At 68.8% G+C, this 17,495-nt stretch overlaps 1 protein-coding gene across 7 annotated transcripts; it reads right to left on the bottom strand.

Moving 5' to 3' along the window:
• Positions 1 to 12: 12 nt before the first annotated feature.
• On the bottom strand, positions 13 to 16,721 carry LOC138814622 (caskin-1). Of its 7 annotated transcripts, none has more exons than XM_070003696.1 (20): positions 16,502 to 16,721; positions 12,021 to 12,072; positions 11,819 to 11,916; positions 11,269 to 11,414; positions 11,085 to 11,180; positions 10,823 to 10,953; positions 10,358 to 10,466; positions 10,172 to 10,280; positions 9,998 to 10,092; positions 9,743 to 9,860; positions 8,640 to 8,741; positions 8,443 to 8,531; positions 8,274 to 8,358; positions 8,086 to 8,180; positions 7,149 to 7,259; positions 6,959 to 7,060; positions 5,502 to 5,640; positions 3,413 to 5,428; positions 2,310 to 2,724; positions 13 to 1,659 (listed from the first exon to the last, which is right to left on the bottom strand). In XM_070003696.1, the coding sequence occupies exons 1-20, from the start codon at positions 16,593 to 16,595 to the stop codon at positions 1,563 to 1,565; spliced, it is 4,299 nt and encodes a 1,432-aa protein (XP_069859797.1). In that variant the 5' UTR covers positions 16,596 to 16,721; the 3' UTR covers positions 13 to 1,562. The 7 variants fall into 7 exon arrangements, with proteins under 7 accessions (XP_069859797.1, XP_069859798.1, XP_069859794.1 ...); XM_070003697.1 differs by having other exon boundaries at positions 8,086 to 8,177; XM_070003693.1 differs by lacking the exon at positions 16,502 to 16,721 and adding an exon at positions 12,343 to 12,594.
• Between the last annotated feature and the right edge of the window lie 774 nt (positions 16,722 to 17,495).

Genomic DNA, 17,495 nt, shown 5'->3' with positions numbered 1-17,495 from the left:
AATTGGGGGGGGGGCGACCTCCCTCCCTTGGCTCCTGGCCTCCCAATGCCTCAACCTTCCTTTCCCCAACAGATGTCCCCAAAAGAGTGAGCCAGCCAGCTCGGTTTTCTGCTGTTTATTGACAGCTGACAGCTGCTCCCTGCCCAGACCCCCCCTCCCCACTGCCAGGACCCCAGCCTGGGCTGGCCACCCAGGAGAGGCCGGCAGCCCGTCCGCGGGGAGGCGCCCGGTGTGGCGGCTGAAGGCCCGTTCACGCGCAGCCCGGTCAGCTTCCCTCGCCAGCCCACACCCACACCATTGCTGCTTTGGACTTTTTTTTTTTTTTTTTAATTTTTCTTTTTTTTTTTTTTTTTTAAAGAAATGTCAAAGTTGTGCCCAACACTTGTGGATTAGCAAACACAATAGAGACCAGTTAGTATTTTTTGGAGGGAGGAAAAGAGGGCAAGAACTACACAACACAGCCTTGGACCATGAGCAGAAGCGTCCGTGGGAACTTGGGGGGACTGGCTGGCTGCGCGGGGGCCGCCCTGGGCACCTCTGCCCATCAGCCTGGCATGCACACCCTGCTGGCACTCGCCACGTGCCCGTGTTCACCACGATGAACACACGGCACCCACCCCCTCACCCCAGCACCCCCAGGACATAGCCACACACCAGGAGGAAGGAGCCTTCCCCGAGGCCTCGGACGCGGAGAGCACAGCCCGGCAGCGAGCAAGGCACATCCTTCAAGTTCTTAGGACTCAGAGAAGTTAGGAGAGCAGGGAGAGGCCCCCATCCAGGACCAAGTCTCCTGTGTGTGCTTGTGGCCAGAGGCAAGACCACTCCTGGACAGAGGGAGGGGAAGACAGACAGACAGATGGCCTGGGCCTCTGACAGCTTTTGACTCCAGCGGGACTCCAGTGTCCTTTCAGTTGGTAAATGGTTTTCTATAGACTCAATAATATTTCTTTCTTTAAATATATATTTGTTAAAGTTATACCTTTTTGTTCTCTAGGGAAATCTGCCTTAGCTCATTCCCAATAAATTAATACTCTTGATAGCTTATATTCTGGGGGGTGCAATGAGGAGGGCCGGTCTGGGCCTCCGTCCCCTGTGCTGCTCTGAGGAGAGGGCTAGCAGAGGCTCCCCAATGGGCAGTTCTGTGCTGGGCATAGGCCTGTGCTCTGCCACAGATTGGGGAGGGGGCCATAGGGCCTTCAGGGACCGCCACCCTTCCCCACACCCCTGCCCCAGCCTGCCTTGGCAGGGGAGGGGCCGCCCTCCACGCGCAGGGCGGCCCGGTGAGGCAGAGGGGCCTAGCAGTTATTGCACGGGGAACAGCAGGCAGGGACGGGCACCCGCGGGGCAGCGGGGCTGCCCAGAGCCCTTGGAGCCCCCAGCCAGGCGGTCCTCCAGACTGGCGTCCGGTCTGGGCCAGGGGCGGGAGTTGTGCTTGTGCAGGAGCTGGGCAGCCCGCACGTCCAGCCCGGCCCCAGCCCCTCGGCTCGGAGGCGCCCGTCCTGAGGTAAGGGTCAGTGTGTGGCCGAGCGGGGGGCGCAGTGGGCCCGATGTGGGCAGCCGCCTCACTCCAGCATGGCGTCCAGCTGGTCGGCCAGATCGTCGAACATGCTGCCGATGTCATCCAGGATGCTGCCGGCGCTCTTCGCAGCCGTGGAAGGGCTGGGGCGGGGGAGGGCGTGTCAGGGGGGAGGAGGGGGCGCAGATCCCACCCCAGGCCCTGCACCCCGCGCTCCTCTCACACCCAGGCCATGCTTCACCTACCAAGGCCCCGCCCTGTCAGCCCGGTCCCGCCCTCAACTATCCCAGGCCACGCCTGCATCCACCAACCCTGCCCAGGCTACGCCTGTATCTACCAAGCCCCGCCCCATCCTCCAAGGCCTCGCCTGCATCCACCAACCCCTGCCCCGCCTGCCCAGGCCACGCCCCTGCCCAGGCCACGCCTGCATCCACCAACCCCGCCCCCTGCCCAGGCCACGCCTGCATCCACCAACCCCGCCCCGCCTGCCCAGGCCACGCCCCTGCCCAGGCCATGCCTGCATCCACCAACCCCGCCCCGCCTGCCCAGGCTACACCTGTATCTACCAAGCCCCGCCCCATCCTCCCAGGCCTCGCCTGCATCCACCAACCCCCGCCCCTCCTGCCCAGGCCACGCCCCTGCCCAGGCCACGCCTGCATCCACCAACCCCGCCCCTCCTGCCCAGGCCCCACCCCCGCCCAAGCCACGCCTGGATCTACCAAGCCCCGCCCCATCCTCCGGGCCTCGCCCGCCCCGCCCCGCCCCGCCCCGCCCGGCCCTGACCCGCACCTACCCCAGGCCCTGCCCGTCCTCCAGCCGGATCTTTTCCTCCACCGCCTGCAGCGCGGCGGCCAGGCTGGCGCTGGTCTCCTCCAGCCTCTGCCTGGCGCTGTCCCCGGGCGAGGCTCCGTCGGGCGCGGGGTGCGGCGCGGAGGGGGCGGCGGCGGCCGCGCGCGGGGGCTTGGCGGGCACGTGCGGCGGGGGCGCGCCGGGGGACGGGGGCGCGCCGGGGCTGGCGCCGGGGGCGGGCGGCGCGGCGGGCGGCTTGGCCAGGGCCGCGGGCGGCTGGCGCGCGGGCGAGGGCGCGGGCGACGGGCCGGCGCTGCCCGACTGCAGTCCCGCCGCGGCCTTGGGCGGCTTGGGCGCCGTGGGCGGCGGCGGCGGCTTGGGCGACACGGGCGGCGGCGTGCCGTGCGCACGCTTCACCTCTGCGGGGAGACCGTGACGGCACGGGGGTGGCCCGGCCCCGCCGCCCCGCTCCCTGCCCCTCCCCGGGCGCGGCCGGCGGCGACACGCCAGCCCGCACCCGCCCGAGCCTCTGCGCGGCCACACGGCTCCGCACCTGCCCCGATTCCCTGCGCCCTCGCCCGCACCCGCACACGACCCATGCCCCGCGCCCCGCCCGCACACGACCCATGCCCCGTGCCCCGCGCCCTCGCCCGCACCCGCACACGACCTATGCCCCGTGCCCCACGACCCATGCCCCGCGCCCCGTCCCCTCACCCACACACGACCCATGCCCCGCGCCCCGTCCCCTCACCCACACACGACCCATGCCCCGTGCCCCACGACCCATGCCCCGCGCCCCACGACCCATGCCCCGTGCCCCACGACCCATGCCCCGCGCCCCGTCCCCTCTCCCACACTCGCCCCGTGCCCGCGTCCTGTCCTCTAGTCTGCACCCAGGCCATTCCCAGACGCCCGGGACCTTGCCACACTAGCGCCAACATACACTGGCTTTCTGTGCGTCGCTGGGAGTGAGGGAAGGGCCTGGTGCTCTGCTTCCTCTCTACCCCCGCGCATGGACAGCCCCCCCCCCCCCCCCCCCCCGGCTCCATCACATCCAACAAAGGCTGGGCAGTGAGTAGGGATGGCCACCCCCCCCATACAACATACCTGGGCTGCCGGGGCCTGGCAGCGGCACCTTCTTGGAGGCTGGGGTGGGTGAGCCCTGGGTCTTGGGCACAGGCTGAGCCAGGACAGGCTTGGGAGACACGGGTGGCTTGGCCGGCTTCCGGGCATTGCCGTCGGGCAGGGGCAGAGGGGGCAGGTGCGCCAGGTCGGCGGGTGGCGGCTCAGCGGGCGGGGGTGGTGGGGGTAGCTCCGGGGTCCCGGCCTGCTCTGAGGCCGGTCTGCGGCGCACGGTGGCCATGCCGTTCTGGTACACAGACAGCGGCGGGGGTGGCTCGGGCCCGGCCTCCCGCTCCTTGGCCTTGGGCCTGCGCTTCACCGTGTCGGACTCGGTCAGGATGAACTTGACATTCTCCTGCTGGCTCTGCTTGGCCCGGATGCGCCTCTTGAGCGTGGCACTGGCCTCCACCCTGGCCAGGGGGGGGCCTTCCGCGCCGGCCTCTGCCTTGGCTGGACCTCGAGGCCGCTGCCTGGTGGCCCCATCCTCCACCAAGTGGCCCTGCTCCGTGGGTTCTCCCGGGCCCCTGCGGGCTGCGGCCAGAAGCCCCGTGACGGGCCCACTGAGAGTGCGGCGCCGGTTCACCACCTCGCCATCCGGCCCGATGGCCTCTTTGTGCTTCACCGAGGCCAGCACTGTGGCCACCCGGCCAGGCTCCGGACTGGCAGGACGAGGGGTGGGGTGGCCTTCGGGGGGTCGGCGAGCGCCCCGTCCCCCACCCCCAATGGAAGACAGCTCAAGCATGGCCGCGATGCTCTTCACGCTGCCAGCGCTGCCCGTGTCCACGCTGCCCGCGAGGTCGCTAGCCCGCCGGCGCTGGGCCCGGACGCCCAGCCGGTTGTCTGGGGCAGGCTCGGCCTCGGCCTCGGCCTCGGGAGCTGGCTCGTCAGCCATGTTGGCGCTGGCCACGGCGGAGCTGGAGCGCTTGGGCGGGGGCGGGGGCGGTCCCTTCTTGCGAGGCCGCACGGCGAAAGACTGGCTGCGGTTGACGTTCTTGTCGTGGGCGGCGGGGACCCTCACGGAGTGGCTCCGGCCCACGCGCCGCTGGACCGTGGCGTAGGGCCCCGAGGCGGCGGGCGCCAGCAGCTCATCTCGCTCCGGCTCGCTGTCGGACGCCGCGTAGCGGTTCAGGCTGTGAGCCCGCTTCTTGGGACGCCCGGGCTCCACGTCGGCCTCCGGGGGCAGGCAGAGAGTGGGCACGGTCGTGGGCACGGGCGGCGGGGCGGGCCCCGGTGCCACCGGCCCCACCTCGCTCTCCACGGGCTGGGGCAGCACGTAGGCAAAGCCGCGGTGTGTCGGCGACTGCGGCAGGGAGCGAGGTGACGAGGGCCGCTCGGCCGGTGGCAGCAGCTGTGGGGTGGGCTTCACCTTGGCGGTGGCCGGGCCATGAGGTCCCCCCAGGGCTTGAGGGGAGCCCGGCCGGGCTTTGGTGGGCGTCTGCGGGGGGGTGAAGGGGCCGGCCCCCGGCGGGAGGACCTGCCGCGGTTTGCCGGGCACCGGGGGCACGCTGGCCCTCTTGATGCTGTGGCCGTGGCGGCCTGGCCGGACCTCCTTGGGCGGCGTGCCGGGGGCCGGCCCCTCGTCCAGCAGGTACTCCTGGCTTCGTGACATGGGGCTGCTGGGTCCGGGGGGGCCGTCGCCCAGCAGCTCCTGCGAGCTGCTCATGTGCCGAGCCCGCCCCCCCAGGCTGGGCTCCGGCCGCCCGGCCGCCCTGGGGGTGGGGGGCAGGCGGCCAGAGGGCTGCTCTGCGGGTGCCGCGGCCTCGGCCGGGCCGGTCATGGCGGCCTGCAGCTCCCCGCTGAGCTCGCTGTCCTGGAAGGTGGTCATCTTAGGAGACTGGCAGTCGGCGGGGGCAGGCTCAGGCAGGGGGGGCGACTCTATGGCCACGGTTTCGAGCGACTGAGGTGCCTTCCGCCGCAGGGGTCCCCCCTCGTACTTGGCATATTCGGCCTTCTGCAGCTCGGCCAGTTTCCTCACCGCCAGCATCAGCTTCTTCTGGTGCCCTGAGTGGGGCAGGGGGTGGGTCAGGCGCGGCAGGAGGTGGAGGGGGGCCTGGGGGCGGGGGAGGGCCCTCACCCAGCTTGGTGATGCCGATCTCCTGCAGGTCCTCCCAGGTGATGTCGGTGATGAAGTCGATGTTCTCATAGCCGTTGTCCACCAGCACTTTGTAGTACTGGGCCAGGCCGATCACGGACAGCCACACGGCCAGGTTAGCCTACGGAGCACGGACATCGAGGGGCAGCCGGAGCTAGCCGCTCACACCCTGCCCCCCGCTGGAGCTGTTGGAGGGAGGGGCACTAGGCCAGCAGTGTACGACAGAGAGAAGGACAGACAGACAGGCCCAAGGTGTCAGTATTGAAAAGCAGCAGGTGCCTAGCCTCCTCAGGCCCAGGCCGGCAGGCGCCCCCGCATCCCCACTGGACACCGGTGTGCACACGAGCCAACACACAAACACACAGGGGCCTAGCTGCAGGACACAGCTCCCGCAGAAGCAACGTCCTTAACTGGCCAGGTGGCCACAGACACAGTGCCCTGAGACACACCCACACGGGGACAGGACACACAGCGTCACGCCGGATACGTGCATCTGCACACACCCTGAACACCGTCCTTCCAGCCACCTGCACCACACTCAGCTTCCCTGCCTATATCAGACACATGCCACACACCTAACACACACCCCACACAGCCACGGCACGCGCACGTGCGCGCACACGTACGCGCATATCCACATGGTCATCATTCAGAGTAGCTCAGCAACCCTCTGGGCACCCAGTCAGTACCACCCGTGCGCCACACTCAGCAGCCTCAGTCACACCAGAGACAGAGTGAGGCGAGGCACACAGGGCCCGGGCACGCTCCCCGGAGGCCCTGATCTACTGACCAGATGGGCAAGGCCGGGTAGAGACTAGTGCAGGCATGGAAAGATCCAGAGCCCAGGGGAACGGGGGCATGGGGCAGCCAGCAGCCCCTCTTCCACAGAGCCCTGACTCCATGTGCTACTGTCACATCCGGGGGCCTGGAAGCCGCCCTCCCGCTCTGCCCCCGCCCCTCCAGGTGCCTACCCATTCCTACATCAGGGGCCCAGCCGTCCGTGCACACACCGCCGGAGACCAGACTGTGAGCAGCCAGCACGGGCGGCCCACACCGAGGGCCCTCCTCCCCGGGCACCCCGACGGAACCAGCCCGAGGTTCTCACACGGGCTGTGTGGCCAGCAGTGCTGTGACCCTCTGCAGGCTGTGTGGGCCCAGTGGACAGTGCCATGGGGAGGCTGCCTGAGTGTAGAAAGGGCACTCCTGGCTCCAGCCCCCAGCGTGAGCCCTGGCCCTGCCTGGCGGGCATACCGTGGCCGGCATGCAGGCTCTCCACGCGGCTCCCAGACAGCAGAACATCCTCCACTCTCCAATCCCTGAGGCCCCGGGGTGGGAGTGGGGGTGGGGTGGGGGAGGGTTTAGTCAGGGAGACAGCCTGTCTGTTGTCTGTCTGTCTGCCTGCTGGTCCTGGCTCGGCCTCCAGAGTGCGGGAGCCTTACGGGTTTGTGCTCGGGCAGCCAATCAGGGATGCTCAGGCCACTGATCTCAGCCGTGATCTTCTTCCGGTGGCCTGGTTTGGTGACACCGATGGCCGTGAGGTCCTAGGCAGGTAGGAGGTGCATTAGCAGGAGGCAGGGGCCCCTCCCCGGAAAAGGAGGCGGCTGGTGGGAAAGGAGGCCGCGAGCTCACCTCAGGGGTCATGCGGCTGATGGTGGGCAGGTCATAGCCAGCACTGGTGAAGTTGGGGGCGTAGAGCTGCAGCTGGAACGTGGCAAGCCACTGGCTGACTGCCTCGGCGCTCTGGAAGACACAAGGCATCAGGGCTGCGGCCACCCGCCGGGCCTCACCCAGCCTCCTCAGCACCTCCTTCTCTGTTTAGCCGGCAGGCAGGCGGGAACGTTTGGTCCTCCGTGGTGATCCGTGAGCAGCCAGGCTCTGGCAAGCCGGGGCCTGGCAGTCTGTGATCTGCCGCCTGCACAGCAAGCGTCCGCAGCCCCGCAAGCTTCCTCTGCGGGCTCCACCCGGCTGGTCCAGCTGCTGTCCGGGGCACAGCCGCCCAGCCCGGCCTTCCCCATCCTGCACCGGGTGCTCCCACAACCATCTTGAGAGGCAGGCGGCTGGGAGGGGCTCTGGGGGAAAGGGCTTCAGGATGGGCTGCTCAGCGCTGTCCCTACCAACATCCCTGAAAGTGGACCCGTGCCACCGGCGGGGCCTCGCCTCCTCTGCTGTACAGGACTCAGCCAGCAGCTCACACCTCCCAGCACACAGGAGCACGCACACGCGCCCCACTGTACGCGTGCTCACACGTCATCCATCTGCCTAGCCACACGCACGGGTGCCTAGCTCACAATTACACCATTCATACACAACACACATGCACACACACAATGTCACCCTCCACACCAAACGTGCACACAACTAGCGCACAGCCTACATGACAGACAACACCTCTACACTGTACTTGTGTGTGCACACACAACTGCACACACAGACAGACGGACAAAAGGACAGGGTCTGACCTGTCCGGGCTCCTGGCAGCTGCTGTGGCCAGGCAGGCTGCCTGCGTGCCCGTCAGCCCATCAGCCCGTCAGCCCCACCCCTCCCCGGGAGCAGCCGGGCCCCGTACCTTGCCCTCTGAGGCTGCTTCCAGCTTCTTCGCCGGCTGCTCCCCGTAGAGCTGCCCGCCGTGGGCTGCAGGAAGCTGGGGCCTGCCGGAGCCTGCTGATGAGAGGGGGTGGCAGGGCACGGGCGGCGCAGGGGCGGCCTCTGCCGGGCCAGTGGAACGGGAGCGGGGGGGCGGGGGCCTGCTTTTACCTGTGGGGCCCTCAGAAGGCTTGACGGGGCTGTCCCCCGGACTGGATTCCGAGGTGGACTTCTGAGAGAGCACCGTGGCCAGGAGCTGCAACCCAGACAAGCTGCTGGCCGGCGCTGCCCCGGGCCTGGCCCGCCCCGGCTGCCCAGTGCCCGGCCCCACCCCGCTGACCTTAACACCTTCGGAGCCTGCGTGCAGGGCATGGCCCCCGCCGCTCCGGCCACCAGTCCCACTGCTCAGACTGCCGCTGCGCTCGCCACCTGCCAGCCGAGGGAGGAGCGTGAGGCCGGGCGGGGCCCTGTCGGAGCCCCACGGTGGTGCCTGGCACAAGTGCTACCACCCCAGTAGTCTGGAGGCCCCTGGCCTACCTGCAAAAGGCTTCCTCAGCACCCAGATCTCCTCTGGGGGCGCAGAGGGCCCCGCCGCACTGCCTCCCTGGGGCGGGCTTGGCTCACTGCCTGCTCGGGCACCTGCAGGCCGAGCACAGCCTCCCTGAGCCCCGAGCTGCCCACACCCAGCCAGAGGCACGAAGGGCCCAGCAGAGGCCCACGCACGCCGCTAGCGGTGTCCCAGCCTCCTCCTGCACTGGCTGTCTCCAGGGGAGCTGACAGACCCTCAGGAGACCAGGAGAGCCACCGCTCCCGGGGCCCTGGGGAAAACGGGGCAGAGGACGGCCGCAGGGGTGTGACCTCTGTGCTGGGCACCCGACGCTGATTCCTGGTCTAGATGGTGACCTCGGGGAACGCCTTTCCGTCTCGGTGGGCTCTGTACGAGGCGCACAGAGCCCAGCACCCTGAAGCCGAGCCCTGGGGCTTCTCTACCTGGCTGGCCCGCCCGCCCCTCTGCTCCCACCGCGTTGGCCTCCTGTCCCTCCGGGTGACTAGCTCCTTTGTGTCCCAGTGCCTTTTTTTTTTTGCTGGTCGTGGGACCTGAACTCTGGGCCTGGGTGCTCTCCCTCAGCTCTTCAGCTCAAGGTGAGCGCTCCACACTTGAGCCACAGCGCCACTTCTGGCTTTTTCTATGTATGTGGTGCTGAGGAATCGAACCCAGGGCCTCCTGCATGCAAGGCAAGCGCTCTACCACTGAGCCACCTTCCCAGCCCCGCAGTGCCCTTGCACGTGTGGCTCTGTCTGCCCTGCTCTGTGCCTGGCTGGGCTGCCTACCTACTGCAAACCTCCCTGAAACCTCCCTGTGCTGCTCCTCCTCCAGTCTCATGTCCTCCCATGCGTCTACCACTGGCTCCCCAAAAGTGCAGGCTGCGTCTGTCTGGGTCCCCATGCGTCCCTAGAGGCGGCCTGAGCACTGGACCGTAGTGGGCAGGTTGTGCCTGCGCAGTATGTGAAAAGGGGCCAGCAGAGCCCCCTGCCCGGCCACGGCCAGCAGGCCAGGCTCTCGGCTCGCTGGCTCTCCACTTCCACTGAGCAACCCCAGCTTCCCTCCTCCGGGGACTCCTCCTCCGAGCGGAACTTGCCTGCTCGCTTGACAATGGCCTCGCCCAGTGAGGATGGAAAGTAGCCCACCCGGTCGTTGCCCGTCCGGTTGTCGTGGATGCAGCCTTTCCACCGGCCGTCGGGATGCTGCTCAAGGACCTGGCCGAACGGGTGGGGACACGCTGAGGAAGATACTCCAGGCGTGGCCTGCGACGCAGCACCCCAGCCCGGCTGCTAGGAGAGGGTGCCCGGGGACGCCCTCCCCCCCCCCCCCGCCCGGCCGCCCGCAGCCTCACCGTGATGATGTCCCCCGCCTTCACATTGAGGCTGGTCAGGTCGTAGTTGTTGCAGTAATCCTTGGTTGCCCGGACCTGCAGGGCTGCAGAGGCCTCTGGGGACACAGGAGGTGACCCCTAGTCCCGCAAGCTGCCTGCCCATGGCTCCCCCCGACCCGGGCCCCCCAGGCCCACCTCGTAGCAGCTGCTTGATCTCCTTGCTGGCCTGGGAGGTGGTGAATTGGTGCACGATGTCCAGGGCCGTCTGACTATAGGTGTTCCTCACCTGAGCGTTGATCCCGCTCTACATCAGCCGGAGGAGAAGCCGCTGTCACTGGCCTCTCCCCTCTGACCCAGCCCCCCCCCAGCCCCCAGACTCACGTCCAGCAGCAGCCGGACCACCTCCGTCTTCCCACAGAGCGCCGCCTCGTGCAGGGCCGTGCCAGCCTTGGTCTGCCGGTTGATGTCGATGCCAGCCTGGAGGAGGAGTCTGGGAGGAGGTGGGGGTCATAAGCAGGACTTCCCCAAACAGGCTTCAATGCCCAGGTGTCCCGCTGGCACATGCAGTATCTGAGGTTTTACCAAGCACTTGCCCAAGGCCTGTCCCTGGCTAACCCTTTGTCCAGTCCTGGTGGAGGACCTTCTGTGTTGGAGCCCTATCTTACAGCTGGGGAAACTGAGGCATGGAGGAGTACCCAGCTGACAAGCTGCAGGGGCCACATCCCCCAGCCCACCAGGGTCACCCTCACCTGGGAAGCGGGAAGCCACACGGCAGGAGGGGGTGTCTGACCACATGGCTGGGGCCCCCAGGAGCCCCCCAGAGCGCCACCCACCCACCCGCCATACCTGATGATGTCGATGTGGCCGTTCTTGGCTGCCAGGTGCAGGGGGCTGGTGCTGTTGGGGTCGGTGGCATCCCCCGGCCGGGGCTCCAGCAAGGCCACACACATGTTGCTGCTGAGCAGCAGCTGAACGACCTTGAAGAACAAGTGGACAAGTGGGGGGCGGGGCCCTAGCGTGGAGCTGCCCGCGACCCCCCCCCACATCCCCACCAGGAGTGAGGAGGCCGGGAAGGTGGAGCCCGGCCTAGTTCCCAGGAAAGACTTACCCCGACACGGCCAAACTCACAGGCCAGGTCCAGGGGCGTCTTCCCGGAGTTGTCTACCATGCAGGGGTTGGACTGGTGCTGTAGAAGCATCTCCGACTGCAGGTGCAGGGCGTGGTCGGCCCTGGACGTCTTCCTCCCTCCCCCTCCCCCTCCCCCTCCCCCTCCCCCTCCCCCAAGGCCTCACCACGTCGTAGTGGCCGTGCTGAGCTGCCAGGTGCAGGGGGATGTGGCCCTCATCGGACGGGATGTTCACCGCCGAGCCGGCCTTCAGCACCAGCTTCATGGGCTCCTTGCGGCCCTGCCAGGCTGCGTAGTGGAGCGGCCGCATGCCTGGACATGGGTGGGGACGGGCGGGGACAGGTGGGGACCCTGGCCTGAGGACACATTCTTTTTTTGTGTTGTTGTTGGTTGTGGGGCCTGAACTCTGGACCTGGGCGCTGTCCCTCAGCTCTTCAGCTCAAGGCGAGCGCTCTACCACCTGAGCCACAGCGCCACTTCCAGTTTTTTCTGCTTATGTGGTGCTGAGGAATCGAACCCAGGGCCTCATGCATGCGAGGCAAGCGCTCTACCACTGAGCCACCTTCCCAGCCTTGAGGACACTGCTTCCACAATGGTTCTCCCTGACTCAGACCCAAACCTGGGCACAGAGCTCAGCAAGGTCTGTCCAGGCCAAGGGGAGTGACTCCTGAGCTTGGGTGTCTGCCCCTGGCTTTATGGCCCCACACCAGGCTTGCCTTTGTTGTCCTTGATGTCCACAGCAGCCTGGGCCTCCAGCAGCAAAGTGATCAACTCCGTGTTGCCGTTCAGGGCCGCGTGGTGCAGGGCTGAGAAGCTGGGCGACCAAGGATGCAGTCTAGGAACAGGTACGCCACCCCTGGCCCTCCCCAGAGGCAACCTACCCCACAAAGGCTGCCACTGCCCCAGCTGGGAACTCACCCATCTGGATCCTGGAAGTTGACGTTGATCTTCTTGGTAGAGCCCAGGAGCTCTGGGGGAGGAGGGAGACACAGTGAGGGGAGGCTCTGCCCAGAACCTCCAGGCAGAGTAAGAGCAGGGGAAGAGAGTGGGAAGCTCCGGGCAGGCTGGGAGCCAGACTCCTGGTCCACAGCACAGATGTGCAGCCTGCGCTCGGCTCCAGGTACCGGCGTGCCCGTGCACCGGGGAGGACGGCGCGGTCCCCGCGGGACCTGGCCTCTGCACCTGGAGATGGCCTGCACGCACCCATGTGCGCACACGCTCCCTCCTTGGGGACACCTACCATTGGTGGGAGGGAGAGAGCCGGCCCCATCTGTCTCTCCGAAGGACCCAGATGGGGCCGGGGGTGGCCAAGGAGGCTGGAACGCCCGGAAATGGGGGTATCTCTGGGGGAAAGAGCCGTATCTCCAGGGTGCAGCCCCCTCCACCCCCCACTGCCAGTCCTGGCCAGGGGAAAGGGAGGCATGCAGGGCCGGGAGGGCCTTCATATAAGCGGGCATTGCTCAGAGCCCAGGTTCAGCACCCAAGGCCTGGGGGCTACCCTTTCCCTTTGGGGCGGGAGTTCCCCGCTGGGCCGTCCCCCATCCCCGCCCGGCTGCCAGCCAGAGCGAAGGAGCCCACCAATAGCTCCCCCGTGGCCTCCCGCCAGCCCCCCTGCCCGTCTGGGCCGTGGTTACATAACCCATTTGTGGGTCAGTCGCTCCATGAGAGGGGGCTGAAGACAGAAGCCCCTTTGTCCAGGCCCAGGGCAGGGGTGGGGGCAGGGGCTCGAGGGCAGGGGAGCCCAGCAAGTAGAGTCGCGGAGGGGAGGGCTGGTGCAGGGCTCCACTCCCGCTGGGCCCTGGGCCCTGGGCACCCCTGAAAGCCATCAAGTCAGAGGGCCCTGAATTCACCTCTCTGCCTGACCAAGTCTGAGCTCTGGGGCCTCCGCCCTGAGATGGAAAGAGTGGCAGCGCCTCCACCTCCCGCCCCGGCCCTCGCGGTGGATGCTGCTGCTGCTGCTGCTGAGTGCCCTGGAGCTGAGGGGCAAAGCCTGGGCGTCCGCCCGGGCTCCCGGCTCCACACCCGAACCCTGTGCTCAGGTACAGCATGCTGACTCTGCCTGGAAAGCCACTCACTCGCCCTGAGCTCCTTCACCCAACCTGCATCACTGCTCCCCCGTGCCCCCGCCCCGCCCCTACCTGGCACACTGCTAGACACAAGTGAGGGCCCCTAGTGCGGTGATCCCCTAGACTGAATCAGGGCCCCCCGGGGCCTCCAGCAGGGTCTCTGCTCGCACCTTCCCATCTCCCTCAGACCTTTGTAGTGACCCTGCTCCTCTCTTGCTCCGCGTGCAGGGCCAGGCAAGGCCTCCTCACCCTGCCCTGCCCCTCCCGTGCAGAGGCTCAGCCTCCCACCCTGTCCCTGGTCCTCCCTACCACCCCCCGGAATCTCATCGGCTTTTTTGTTGTTGTTGTTGGTCATGGGGCTTGAACTCTGGGCCTGGGCGCTGTCCCTCAGCTCTTCAGCTCAAGGCAAGTGCTCTACCACTTGAGCCACAGGGCCACTTCCAGTTTTCTGGTGGTTAGAGATAAGAGTCTCTTGGACTTTCCTGCCAGGGCTGGCTTTGAACAGTGATTGTCAGATCTCAGCCAGTTGAGCCACAGGCGCCCAGCCCATCTGCTTATTAACTTGTCTCCTGTCCATTTCCCCACTGAACTAAACACGCTAGTAGGATGAGGTCTTTTGCTGACTGCTCCCGGCTGTCCCTGTGGGGCTAACCCAGGGCCTGCCACCTGTGCGGTGGTGCTTAGCGGTGTCCATTCGTAGTCCATGAACTGTCGCCATCAAGGCCGGCTTTATGGGCAAGTAACCTGCTCGGCCAAAAACTCCTGATGTTTGGATAAGGACATCGCATACTTCATTCTGCATGACAGCCTGCCCACGGTGTGGCCGGGCCTGCCACAGTCCCATCCATCGGGCCCGGGGCTCTGCTTGAAACCCTGCCACCCTGGAGTGCTGCTCTCCCTGCTCTCCTCAACCCCAGTATAGCTGTCCCCATCTCCAAGATGTCCCGGGCCCTCTCCCAGCTTCCACGCGGGGCCTCCAGGCAGCTGGAGGTGAGTTCAGGCCAAGCACACCTGCTCTTGGGGAGTGTCTAAGACTTCAGCGGGGCCTTGAGCATGACAGACTCCAGTGGGGTGGAGCCTCTGCCAGGCAGGCCGCTAAGACCCCTGCCCGTGATGCCGAGCTGCCCGGGCCTCAGGGGCCTGCAGGGCATGGCCGTGAGGGAGGGCCGAGGAGGCCGTCCCACCAAGGGACAGGAGTCCAAAAACTCAGGTTCTCCCACGGAGAGACTGGTTTTCTGAATGAAACAGGAACAAGGCATCACCGCAAAGGGCTCGGAGATAAGGAGGTGCCAGTGGGGACCAGCCGATGGACCTGGGGGTGGGGGGGTTCTCTTTCTAGGAGATCAGAGGCCTACGATTCAATATCAGTCTGTGCACAAACCTGAGAACCCAACATGACCCACTTCTTGGGATCCTCGCTCACGGTATCCCTGATAGCACCCACCTTCGAGGTCACACTCAGACTCAGGCTGGAAGGGAATTCTTAGCGGCCTGGGGTGTCCACGGAATCCCTCCCCAGCCAGCCTGCAGTGGGGCTGGGGCCGAGAAAATGGCAGCGCTCGCTGCTCCCCAGCAGAAGGGCAGCCCCTGCCGACATTTTCCCTCTAGAGCTCTCCCTCCTCCTCTTCAAGGAGAGCTGCTGAGTGTGTGCACACGCACGTGTGAGGGGAGAGGGCGGGGCTGACGTGGAGGGAAGGGGCGGGGCACAGGGTGGAGCTCAAGGTACAGGACCTGCCCTGGGAACACCTGGTGCCAGCAGGGGTGGGGTGGGTGGGGGTCTCTGGAGGACACTGCTGGACACCTCCAACCTTGTGGCCCAAACTCCAGCTGTACTTTGCTGAATCAAAATACATCTTACTCCAAAGCAGGCCAGCGTTGCCATGACAACTGAGCTAATTCATGGAGGGATTTCTCGACTGATTTATTACTCCCGCCCCTGTGAGTCAGACCCTAGACTCAGGGGGCCAACACAGTGTCTCTCCTGCCCCAGAGGCCACACCAGGCCAAGGTGGAGGTAGAGTCCCAGGGAGAGAAGAAAGACACCCCCCCAACTTCCCCAGGGTAGCAGAACCGAAGGTAAGGGGGACCCTGCTCCCAAACTGCAGGTCCCGGATGGGGAAGACAGGTCGTGTTGACGTGCACTTTCTCACCGACCGTCCAGACACAGCAGAGAGGCAGGGACGGCCCGAGGCCCATCCTGCGGACAGACTGGGCCCCTGCAGTCAGATGTGGGTGTCTACAGACTTCGCAGCCGCTAGGTGGAAGCCTGGACCTCGCTTGCCTGGGCTGTGTCTGCCTCTCCCTGGAAGCCCTCCCTTCCTCAGCGAGGAGACCCTGCACAGGGCCCTGGTGAGAGGAGCCTTCCAGCCGGCTGTGGGGCTGTGGGGCTGGGGGCTGGCCGCGGTGTGTGCGTGCCTGTGTGTGCGTGTGACACCTGTGCCCTCCCTCTGCACAGTGGACAGAGGGAGCCAGGCGGGGCTGCTGGAGGGCGGGAGGGGGAGGGGGTGTCTGCGTCTGTCCTTCCTGCAGTGCCAGGACTTGGCACGGCTCTGGAGAGCGAGCCCCCCCCACCCCGCGCTCCTGGGTGGTCTGTGGGGGGCAGGTGCCCAGGGCATGCGGCTCCCCAGTGCCGAGCGGCGCGGCCCTGGCCGTGTCCGCACAGGTGCCCCGACACACTGACACGCTCCTACGTGCGCAGCCGCACACGAGGCCGGTCCACACGCCCATCCATCCACCCATCCACCCATCCATCCACCCATCCATCCATCCACCCATCCATCCATCCATCCACCCATCCATCCACCCATCCCTCCCCAGCGGCCCCCGGGGAGGCTCGGGGCTCAGCCGGGATGGTGCGGGATCAGGGCTGCCAGCTCGCAGGCCTTCCCTGGGGTCTCCACAGTCCGGGCCGGGGGGGCCCCCAGCCCCCGCGGGGACGCTCGGGGTCTCGCCCGCAGCGCGCGCCCCACGCGCCCCGGCCCAGCCCCGCCTGCCCCAGGCCGGGCGACCTTGGGCGTCTGCGCCCCGTCGGGAAGCGGCCCCGCCGGCCACACCCCCGGCGCGGTCCTGCCCCCCGCCGGGCGCCGCCAGGCCCGGGGCGCGGCTGGGGGGGGGTCCGCCGCGCCCTTCACCGGGCGGGCCGGGGACCGAGGGGGGCGGCCGGGGGAGGATGCGAGGGCCCAGGGCGGCGCGGGGAGGGGGCGCGGACCGCGGGGCGCCGGGGCCGGGACGCGGGCCGGGGGTCGGGCGCCGCCAGCCCCGCCCCGCCCCCGGGGACCCGCGGCGCCCCCCCCGCCCCGCGCCCGCCCCGCGCCCCGCGCCCCCCGCACTCACTGGCCTTGCCGGGCCGCGGCCTCTGCAGCAGCCTCTGCGCGGTCCCCACGTCCTCCGCCTTCACCGCCTGCACCAGCTCCTGCTCCTTCCCCATGGCGCGGCCGGGCCGCGGCGGCTCCCGGGGCGCTCGCGGCTCAGACGCGGCGGCGGCGGCCCCGCATCCTCTCCCGCCCGCGCCGCCTGCGCCGCCCTGCGCCCTCCGCGGGCTCGGGCTCCGGCTCGGGCTCCGGCGCGGCGGGGCGGGCGGCGCGTCACGGGCGCGGGGCGGCCCGGGGGCGGGGGCCGGCGGCGGCGGCGGCGGCGCGGCGCGGGGCGGGCGCGCGGCGGGCGCGGGCGCGGGGCGGGGGCGCGGCGTCGGAGCCGCCTCCCGGACGCCTGGGTCCGCTCCCGCGGCCGCCGGACCTCCGTCAGCCCGCGCCGGCCGCGCGCGCCAGGCTCCGCCCCCCGCGCCCGCCCCGCGCCCGCCCCGCGCCCTCCTCCCTCCCCCGCCGCGCCCCCGCCCCGGCCCGCGCCCCCGCCCCGCCCGCGCCCCCGCCCCGCCCGCGCCCCCTCCCCGGCCCGCGCCCCCGCCCCGGCCCGCGCCCCCTCCCCGGCCCGCGCCCCCGCCCCGCCCGCGCCCCCGCCCCGCCCTCCCTCCTCCCCGGCCCGCGCCCCCGCCCCGGCCCGCGCCCCCTCCCCGCCCTCCCTCCTCCCCGCCGCGCCCCCTCCCCGCCCGCGCCCCCGCCCCGGCCCGCGCCCCCTCCCCGCCCGCGCCCCCTCCCCGCCCGCGCCCCCTCCCCGCCCTCCCTCCTCCCCGGCCCGCGCCCCCTCCCCGCCCTCCCTCCTCCCCGCCGCGCCCCCTCCCCGCCCGCGCCCCCTCCCCGCCCGCGCCCCCTCCCCGCCCGCGCCCCCTCCCCGCCCTCCCTCCTCCCCGGCCCGCGCCCCCTCCCCGCCCTCCCTCCTCCCCGGCCCGCGCCCCCTCCCCGCCCGCGCCCCCTCCCCGCCCGCGCCCCCT

Source organism: Dipodomys merriami, unplaced genomic scaffold, assembly GCF_024711535.1.
Source record: "Dipodomys merriami isolate MVZ:Mamm:240054 unplaced genomic scaffold, mDipMer1.0.p SCAF_60, whole genome shotgun sequence".
NCBI classification, from domain to species: Eukaryota; Metazoa; Chordata; class Mammalia; order Rodentia; family Heteromyidae; genus Dipodomys; species Dipodomys merriami.
This window is presented reverse-complemented; position numbering and strand designations above follow the sequence as displayed.

Coding starts and splice junctions, on each gene's coding strand:
- LOC138814622 (XM_070003693.1), bottom strand. CDS start 12,559: ATGCCCGCTTATATGAAGGCCCTCCCGGCCCTGCATGCCTCCCTTTCC. Junction 10,281..10,357: donor TGGTCCGGCTGCTGCTGGAC/GTGAGTCTGGGG, acceptor CGGCTGATGTAG/AGCGGGATCAACGCTCAGGT. Junction 9,861..9,997: donor AGGCGGGGGACATCATCACG/GTGAGGCTGCGG, acceptor CCGTTCGGCCAG/GTCCTTGAGCAGCATCCCGA.